General features: G+C 43.4%; 1 protein-coding gene across 1 annotated transcript; it reads left to right on the forward strand.

The window, feature by feature from the left end:
- Positions 1-6,956: 6,956 nt before the first annotated feature.
- LOC103986000 (serine/threonine-protein kinase RIPK) lies at positions 6,957-9,653 on the forward strand. The gene is made up of 5 exons (XM_009403858.3): positions 6,957-7,452; positions 7,542-7,677; positions 8,161-8,297; positions 8,607-8,730; positions 8,824-9,653. Exons 1-5 carry the CDS (start codon positions 7,090-7,092, stop codon positions 9,345-9,347), a joined length of 1,284 nt encoding a protein of 427 aa, XP_009402133.2. The 5' UTR covers positions 6,957-7,089; the 3' UTR covers positions 9,348-9,653.
- The last annotated feature ends 302 nt before the right edge of the window (positions 9,654-9,955 follow it).

Raw genomic sequence — 9,955 nt, forward strand, 5'->3', positions numbered from 1 at the left:
TTGAGTATGTGTTGCATGCCCCTCGGCTCGGGCAACACCCGTATGACCTAATCTCGAATGGGTTTGACTTGTCTTGTGATACCCTCAAGACGGGACTCAACCTCCTGCTTTACCTTGTCATCGAGTCCTATCTATAATGGTGATGAATCTTACTATCCTAGATGGTGCCCAACTCATGATGTTATCTGTTGGCGTTCATCGAGGAGTGCCAGGGAGCAAGGATCACCCCGACCTGAATCATTTTCTCCGCCTGCTTCCACCTGTGCAAGGGGTAGGGTGGCTACTACCTTATTGCTCGAGGCGGCTTCAATGTGAGTGGCGCCCCTTCGAATAACAAAGGTTGGAAGGTGCACTACTTTTTCGTCAGCACCAGTCAGGGGTGGGGGTTCGACCTTGAATGGTCGACGTGATGTATCAACAACACTCCCCCCTTCCTCTTTGATGAGGAGATCAAACAAGTCGGACGCCTAAAGGAGATCCTCTCTTCTTCCAAGTTAGTGAGGATAATGAATGAGGACTAACTGGTTGGAGCGTGTCTTAACCGGGCCCCTTGGGGTTCAACTTCGAATTTTTCCTTCTATATTTCTTTTTTTCTTTTTTCCGACGCTGACCCTATTTTCTATCTTCCATCTTAGCAAGAATGGATCTCAAGAGGATGAAGGGAGCGACTCGTGTCTCAGGTTCTGCAACACCATGACCTCTACAACCTTCAACTCAGGAACTATCTGCAGAGACTCCCCAAGAACCTTGATCAAGATATGATGGCTCAAAATAGTCAAAGAAAAAGCAGAAGGTGGTAGCGTGAAAGGTGTCATAGTTTGAAGGAGCTTCAAAAGGAACTGAGGTGGGAGGCGGCCTTACTCGGGGATTAGCTGATGGCCCTTAGATATTCGCTCAAGGGGGTGCTCCCGCTGTTAGCCGTGCTAGGGAAAGGGGGCATACCCCGTTCCCTTTGGAGGCAGGGAGACCTAAGAAGAAAGCGAGTTGATCGAGGTCGATGTGCAACTTGTGCAGGGCCAAGGCCCGTACCAAGACCAAGTTGTTTATGGCTTTGCATATGGCCAACCTCCAGAGTTGGTGTTGGGCACTCCGATGGAGCCATGCTAGATGTCTCTCACCCAAGAGACGAGGGTGTGGGTCGAGGGGGTGACTACCATGGAGTCTCGCCGAGGGGCTCTCTGCCCCACTTTGGCAAAGTAGATATACTGCTCGCCTTTGGAAGTGTTGATCGATAACTATGCTCAGGACTTGGTCATGGTGAGTGATCCCGAGCTTCTTCCCCCTATCTAATTTTTGCTAAATTCTTTTTTGAGATTTAAATGATGCTGATATGTATGTGTTGTGCACCACCAATACTATATGATGAGCTTGGTCGATCCAATCCATGACATTGGAGTGGTAATTAACCAATTGTCCGAGATCATTGACAATCTTCGGGCTGAGGTCAAAGAGCTGAAGGCAGGGTCAGTACCTGCTGTCGTGATCGAGGCGAAGATGCTAGCAATCGATTTGGCTGAACAATTGGAACAGGCCAAGCGAGAGCTCAGGGACATTAGCCAGAGATTCAACGAAGCCAAGCAGTAGTTGACAGATGCCCAAGGAAGGAATCAGGTCTTGGAGAATGAGTTGCTCGGGATTGCAAAAGAACTAGAAGTAGCTTGGGCTATGACTCAGGAAATGGAGGTGGCCTTAGCTGAGGAGTGGCACCTTGCTCCTGAAAGATTAAAGAATCCATCAAGGAGATGCTTGGGTTTCAAAGGGGATTGGAGAGATTGGGGCATGTCTCATAGCCCTAGCTCATTTCAAGGCCATATATCTCAATCTAGAGGTCTAGCAGGACCCCTTCACCAACTGCCCAGAGGATGAGGATATCCTAATAGAGATCTAAGTTCCCTTCAATAATAGCCTTAACCCTTCTCCAGGCTTTGAGTGATGCCTTAATCATTTTGTCGCCAAGCGGGATTGCTTGTTTTGGTTTCTTTTGTAAAAGCTTTTCATTTTATGATTGATTGGGACCTTCTATTCTCCTCCCTCCTCCTCCTCTCTTGGTGGTGCAAGAGGATAGCAAAAAGGAGCCGACCCTTCTTGATCACTACTGCAAAGTGGTGTGCGAAGACTATGAGGATTTGCATTGCAACAGGAGTGTCGCCACTTCATCTATCATGTGGATCATTGCTAGAGAAGATGATATTTGACCTCCTTCATCCACAGATTTAGATTTATATTTTTATGGATATATGATCGCCCCTAGGTAAAACATCTCACATGCGTTATGTAGTTTTTTTATTTTACGATTTTTTGCACACCAACTATTGCACCATGACCAACTATTATTCTTTAGGTAATCAGTTTTTTTTTGTTTTTCTATTGTGTATGTGATGCTTTATTAAGGTTTCCCAATAGTCAATGCTTAGTATATCCTTTAGTGACTAAGCAAAGATGTTTGCATTCTTTCCAAGGAAGTTGATTAGTTGAACAAGATCCTTCTCGGGGAGTGTCGCCCCAATCTTCACAACTCAGTTAGGTTGGGCTTTATCAAGAGGGACCTTGACAAGCTGCTTGGTAGGCTCAAGATGTGGCAGGGCCTTTGCAGGGTCTCATGGGTCTGTGCATGGTAGCTCGGGATTCGCCTTCTTTAGTAGCAAGACTGCCATCAGGTAGCACTGCCTTGACTCCTGTGGGTCGTTTCGTACTTCGCCAACGCTGGCTCGGATTGGAAACTTCATTGCCCGGTGATATGTGGACACCATTGCTCTTAGCTGGTTGAGGGTGGGGCAATCAATGATTCCGTTGTATACTAAGGGGACATCCACCACCATGAACCTGGCTATCAAAGTCTTAATGCATGATTCCTCGCCGAAGGTGATGTGCAAACTGATAGTCCTGAGGGGACAGATGGAATATCCCGTGAACCTCATGAGGGTCAAGATTATTAGGGAGAGCTCCTTCTCCATCAGCCCGAGCTTCTAGAAAGCATCAAAATATAGTACATCGATGGAGTTGTCGATATCGACCATTACTCTCTTTACTCAAGCATTGGCCATTCTGACCGAGATCACTAGCGCATTATCATGCTTAGGGTATTCTGCTTCCCCCCCTTCAAAGGTAATCTCATGTTCTTATTTATTCCTCAGGCATTTCTCTATAATCGCTGGGCATATGCCTTATGCCCAAAGGAGTTATCTCCTCCTAAGGTAGACCCATCGATGATAACATCTATTTGCTTTTCCATGGGGACATGGGGACAAAGGGAAGGTTCTCGGGATTTGCTACTTTAGGTCTCTGTGGATGAATTCTTCATATGGTACTTTAGGTCTGATACTCCTCCATATTGTGGTCGTAGTCTCCCGGTGGAATCAACAATATGTTGACCTATCCCTCCACTCCGAAGGGCTCCTCATCGACACTAGTTCTTTCAAAAACTCCTTCTCCTTGATCATCTGAAAGATTTCTATCCTCGTCATATTGAGGAGAGGCAAGCTGGGCCTCAAGTGAGATGACTTAGGTCGATTAAGCCTTCTTTAGGGTGAACCGGAGGCTTGGGCTTGAGAGATGGCTCATAGCAAGGCCTTTTGTGCAACTCCTCCTATCGACCCAAGATCATTGCTTCGATGGCCACATATTGGTTGGCCCTTTGGAGCGCCTCGGGGATGAGTGTAAGTGGCCTTTCATCCAGTGACTAGAAGAACTAAGAGTGCCTTAGGCCCATTATGAAGGCCTGGATGACCAACGTGGGGTGAGCATCAAAAACCCCTCGAATCTTATTAGCAAACCATATGAAAAAGTGAGAAATGGGCTTATCCTCCTATCTTAGGCCGAGTAACATTGCCGTCGACGGTTTCGAGTGCACGTTTGCCAAAAAATGAAGCTCAAACTTTTTCATAAACTAAGCGAAAGATGACACTGAGAGCGGTTTTAGGTGGCTATAACATTCGTGAGCTGGCCCTCTTAGCATCATTAGGAATGCTCGACACATTAGTACATTCAATATGTCATATAACACCATCTAAGTTTAGAAAGTCATTGTGTGTTCTCCTAATTCGAAGCTATTATCAAAAGCCTCCAACATCAAAAGGCAAACATTGGTCAAGAGGGGCTCCTCCTGGATATCTTGGATAAAGGGGGGGCCACTTGAGGTATGCTTGTCAACTTCCCTCTTTTATTGTTGGAACTCTCATTGTACCTCGTTCAAGTGCTAGTTCACCGGTCGCAATTGGGCCTTAAGCAAGTCATCCATCAAATCAAATTTGTCGACTAAGTATGTAACTTGAGAAAGGCTTCGGTGGTTTAGTAGGGCAAGGGAGCACTGCATTTCACGTTGAGGAGTGCGGGTCCCTAAGTTGCCCCTTTGTCGACTGGGGGCGATCTTGGTGTGCAAGGGGTGATTCAATTAGGGTAGCTTGAGTGTGAGAACAAGTGATGTTTGGACCGTTAGCCATGGTTACATAATAGGCACTATCTGCTAAGCCAATTGGGAGAGAAAGGGAGTAATGGCTTACATCACCCTGGTAAGTGTCTACACTTGGTAGGTGAGATTTAGGAAGGCCTCGATGGGGACCACCAGTTGTCTCAAGATGGCTCCTGAAGAGGAGAACCCAGGGTCATTGAATAGGTATTTATAACATCTCGAGGTTTCGGCCGAAGTGGACTCGTCTACTTGCGAGTGGGTGGGCAGTTGTCCTTTTTGACTGAAAGCATTGTGTAAGGGTGGTGGAGCCTCCTCATTGGAGCACTCATTGAGAGGATTCATTGGTGGAAACTCTTGCGATATTCAGCCTTCCTTCTAGCATCAAAAATATTATGCACTTTTATATCATAGTTTCGGAGTTAGTACGGCTTAGTCCTATCCTAAAAACATAGGGTCATCCAAGTGATTTCTCAAGGGGCAGAAGGATAGGGGAGTGAGGTCGAGCTAAGGAGGTCGACTTTGGGGTTGCGGTCAGACCTTTAAGGGCATTCCGAGATGGAGCCAAGGGATGCTTGGTCTACATTAGGATCCTACATAACAGGCCAATGTCTGAAGAGGTTCCCGATTCGATCCCTTCAATGGTTAAGTCAGCGAGTGTAGGTGTGTTCTCTCTCTCTTTCTCGGAATCGATATTTATAACTACGAAGATGACCAGTGGGTACGATGGTTGATAATGATAGTCGAAACCTCTTACGGTACGATCGCGTAGGTAGTTGACCCATACGCCCCTTACGATACGGGTCAACCTGTTCGGACTCTTGTGGCGTAACATTGACCCGTACAATCTCACACAACGTGGAACTGGGCGAGCGGGCGTCGCCTACCGTGTTGGTTTCCTTCTATATCAAACTGATATCGAGTCATGTTCTATGTTAGCTCCATGATAACTACCAGCTTGTGACATGTAGTTGGTGCGGTAATACTCCTTATCACTGTACCAATGAATGCATTTCTCACGAGTAACTCTCCCATCAAACATTTCTGTTGCTTTGCACGAGAAACGTTCTCTTTCATGTCGCTTAGTGATTTGGGTCCAATTTAGGCATATTTCATCAGTATCAAAGAGAAGAAGCAACCGAGGTAAGATTGAATTCAATATACGGATGATTGATTAGAGTGGCAGCAAATTCAATGATGCTCACACAGTGTACATCGAAAGTTTACATATACATGTGATTTCCCAATTTTACAGCCAACTTTACTTATTGAATGTTAACGGATCGGACTTTGCTTTAGTTTCTTATTTTATACAATTACATTATAAATAATTTATAGTTAATTAATTATACATAAAACTTCTTAACATAATTAGAGATTAATATTTTAAAATTAGCTAATTACATATTATCCCTTATAATTAATTATTTTTAGCATCTTGATTTTTACACTTTTAAATATTACATTAGGATTTTTATACTTACGAAAGTGAACCTCGTTTCTTCTTATACTATCGATTCTACCGATGAAAATATCGTACGTGCTCAGTGGTAAACTAAGGTGAAACAGAGTTAACATGTGCTCAGTGATAAACCCTATAATATTTTCATTAGTAAAATCGACGACGTGAGAAAAAATATAGTTAAATATTTTATTTTTCATAAGTATAAAGATTTCAATATAACTTTTGAAAGTACAAGGATCGAAATACTAAACATAACTAATTACATGCGATAAAAATACTTAATATGTAACTTTTACATTTAAAATATAAGTTTATGGATTATTCTTTATATAATTTTCTAATTTATTTAATATATATTTCACTATACACATGGTATTTAAACACTATTATTTGAGAAATAATTGTTGACGAGGTTGATGGAAGTTTGATAAAAAAAAAAAAAAACATGTATATTATACATGTCTTGGAGACCATATTATTTACAATACAAACAATTAGCGAAAGATTAGTTGATCATTGCAATGCGACATCAAGAAAGCTTAACTAAGACAAGGCTTTGTCCTAGAAAATTATGCACTCAAGTGAATAGCTGTAATCAACCAAACATGTGGTAGGCTTTTATTAATGCTTTCGACCATCGAAATGGCGTGTAGACTGTCGTTTTAGTTGGCACATGAATGATAAACTATAAGCTAAAACTTGATCATGCTTATACTGAGAATAAAATATTAGGCAAATATGAGTGTTATATATAATGTGCATGAGAAGTTTAGGGATATAATTTAGAAGCATTTGTTGGCGTTATACTACTTAGAACATGGCTAGCAGCGCAGAGATATGAAGGAATCAGTCAAACATTTGCCATTGGGCTGGTCAACCGCAAGAACAGGCACGACTCCTTATGCACACACTACATCGCGCACCTTCTTCCTTTGACATTCGACGAGTCAAGGGGTAGAAAAGACATTTCAGCTTCCATTACAATGTGGTTGCAAGATTCGTGTTGTTGCTGAGTTGTACGTGTTGACCTCTTCTTCCCTCTCCAGTGTCTCTCACCAAGACCTCCTCTGTTACCCTCCACCACCTCCATCACCACCAGAGATCCATATAACTAGATCGAACTGAACACTTCTCGCCACCCCAAAGCTTGCTTCCTTCACTGAGACAAGTCGCACTCTTTCCCCCCCACCTCTCTCTCTCTCTCTGCAAGGTTTCAACCATGTCCAAGCTTTCATGGCGGTCCTGCGTAACAAGCTGCTGGAGTAACACTGGTCAGAGCTCTGTGACGGAAACCAGGAAGGCTCAAACGACGGCAAGATCCCCCCAGAAGATGGCGTATTCTCCGCTGTCTTCCGAGGGCTTGTCCTTGAGTGTTCCAGGATCAGATCTTCATGTGTTCACCCTGGAGGAGCTGAAGGCCGCGACGAGGAACTTCTCCATGACTAACGTCATCGGGTCGGGCGGGTTCGGTCCTGTCTACAAGGGGTTCATCGACGACAATCTGCGGCCGGGGCTGCTGGCGCAGCATGTGGCAGTGAAGTCGCTGGACTTGGAGGGGTTGCAAGGCCACAGGGAATGGCTGGTGAGTGCTGGAATTCTACGGTGTTCTTAGGCCTCTGTGCAACTGACGTTTTTGCCTTTGCGTTAAACCCTGTTGTGATGTGTTGGTAGGCTGAGGTTATCTTTCTTGGGCAACTGCGGCATCCCCACCTGGTGAGACTGATTGGCTACTGCTGCGAAGATGAGCAGAGGATGCTGGTTTATGAGTATATGGCTCGAGGAAGCTTGGAGAACCATCTTTTCAAGAGTAAGTCTACTTTTCTCGATAAATAAGTCGGAGACTCTGATCTAATTTAAGCCCAAAACACTTTTGAGGATGTTATCAAGAAGATCAAGGTATTCAGTAGATGATCCTCTAAAATCTACATCGAGAATATACCCGATCTTTCATCCGATGCTTAGATTTAGAGAAAAATGGTCAAACTATGGAAGTGGTTAGCAAAATAAGATTCACATATTAATCTCATGATTTATCTATAGAGCTGCTCATGTAGCTGACTCTAAATAGTTGGGACTTATCATACGAAGATAGACAAAGCTTAGAAGCAAGGGTGGGTAAACTGCCACATCAAAATGGAGTTGTTGGGAATTAACAACGGTGTTCGAGCGAGAACCTCTTCAAGGAGAAGGCTAATGCCTTCATTAATTGGCATTCTATACATTCTTTATTAGGTGTACTGCGTTGGAACGTATTTCTGGTCAACATGAATTCATCTACGTATGTTCACAGGACTTCTTGCTTCGTTGCCATGGTCTACAAGGATAAAGATAGCAGTGGGAGCTGCCAAAGGACTTGCCTTTCTCCATGAAGCTGAGAAACCCGTTATCTACCGCGACTTTAAAGCCTCAAACATATTACTGGACTCGGTAAATTTCTGCAGTTCTCGGCCTCATAGATATTTCAAATAGTTCATGCAAAAAGATGAATCGTATTCAAGTATATATCCCAATCCCTACGTTGGCTGGCTGGCATGCATTCACATAAATACTTTACATGAGCAAGAGTTGACTTTAAGACGAGCAAATGAGACCTGCAGATGCCAACTAAGAAAGACTTAGTGGCGACCTGTCATGATCCATCAGTTCTGAGTTCTAACTATATGCATTAGAATGGGCTATCATGTCATCAACATGCATAGAATACCTAATATAATAAATACTTCAATGTCTGATCAGGACTACACGGCGAAGCTTTCAGACTTCGGGCTGGCGAAGAATGGACCTCAAGGAGATGATACGCACGTCACTACGCGAGTCATGGGAACGCATGGCTACGCCGCGCCCGAGTACGTGATGACCGGTAATAATGACAAGAACTGTAACGAGATGAGCAATCGATTCGATGCATCTCCATGAGGAAACGACCAACTCACAGCTCGTCGTCCCTCTCCAGGCCACCTGACGGCGAAGAGCGACGTCTACAGCTTCGGGGTTGTGCTCTTAGAGCTGCTCAGCGGGCGTCGGTCCGTCGACAAGAACCGGCCGAACCGAGAGAAGAACCTGGTGGAATGGGCGCGGCCGTATCTGAACAACCCCAACAGGCTCAGCCGCGTCATGGATCCCAACCTCGAAGGTCAGTACTCCACCGACGGCGCACGGAAGGCAGCGGCGGTGGCTTACAGATGTCTCAGCCTTAGCCTGAAAACGAGGCCTAAAATGAGAGCCGTCGTCGAGGCCTTGGAGCCTGTCATGGAGTTGAACGACGTGCCCATCGTCGGCCCCTTTGTGTACACAGTACCTGAGGAGAAAGGAAACGATGGTAAGGAGGAGAAGGAAACGGCTCCTGCAGCAAAGTGGAGAGGGAGTCGCCATGATCATCTCGGTGCAACAGATCATTCTATGGCCAACTTTAACAGGGATAGTGGTCTTCACAAGAAATCTCCAAAGCACCAACAGAGCTCCAGTTATTGGAATTAGGTTTGTCAAAGAAGGTTCAGTATTATCATGCAAATAGAATAGAATACAGCTGAATTAAAGATCAATGGATCAACCGCTTTCATATATATATATATGATCTCCAGTTTTTTGGTTCATTATTACGTCAAATTATATGGGGTTAGGGAGTGGCGTAGTTATATGATGCCATGGTTGAGCTGCAGCCGCTTTCTGCTGCAGAACTTCTGTAAGAAAGGGGAGAAGATAGTAAAAAAAATGAGAAGTACTTTTAATTTATTCAAAAATATGTATTTTTATTATTCAAAAGGATAAAGTATAAGTTTTCTAAATAAAAAAAATTAATCATAATGAAACAAATCTTTTCATCCTTATTTATTTATCTTAATCTAAGTTTTTATCTTTTATTACATCTAATCCTAATTATTTGAATTAATTTTATCATATGCCCTTAATTCAAAATAGTTGCAACTTGAAGTTATATTCGAAAAAATAATTTTTTTTCGTCAAAACTTTTGTAAAGATATCGGTAAGCTGATCTTCAATAATTTTGTAAAAGTAATTTTTTTCGTCAAAAATAATTGTTTGATGTATCATATGATTCTTCATTATTATAATAAAAGATTTATTAT

The sequence above is a fragment of the Musa acuminata genome, chromosome BXJ1-5 (genome assembly GCF_036884655.1).
Source record: "Musa acuminata AAA Group cultivar baxijiao chromosome BXJ1-5, Cavendish_Baxijiao_AAA, whole genome shotgun sequence".
NCBI classification, from domain to species: Eukaryota; Viridiplantae; Streptophyta; class Magnoliopsida; order Zingiberales; family Musaceae; genus Musa; species Musa acuminata.

Coding starts and splice junctions, on each gene's coding strand:
- LOC103986000 (XM_009403858.3), top strand. CDS start 7,090: ATGTCCAAGCTTTCATGGCGGTCCTGCGTAACAAGCTGCTGGAGTAAC. Junction 7,453..7,541: donor AAGGCCACAGGGAATGGCTG/GTGAGTGCTGGA, acceptor ATGTGTTGGTAG/GCTGAGGTTATCTTTCTTGG. Junction 8,298..8,606: donor CAAACATATTACTGGACTCG/GTAAATTTCTGC, acceptor ATGTCTGATCAG/GACTACACGGCGAAGCTTTC.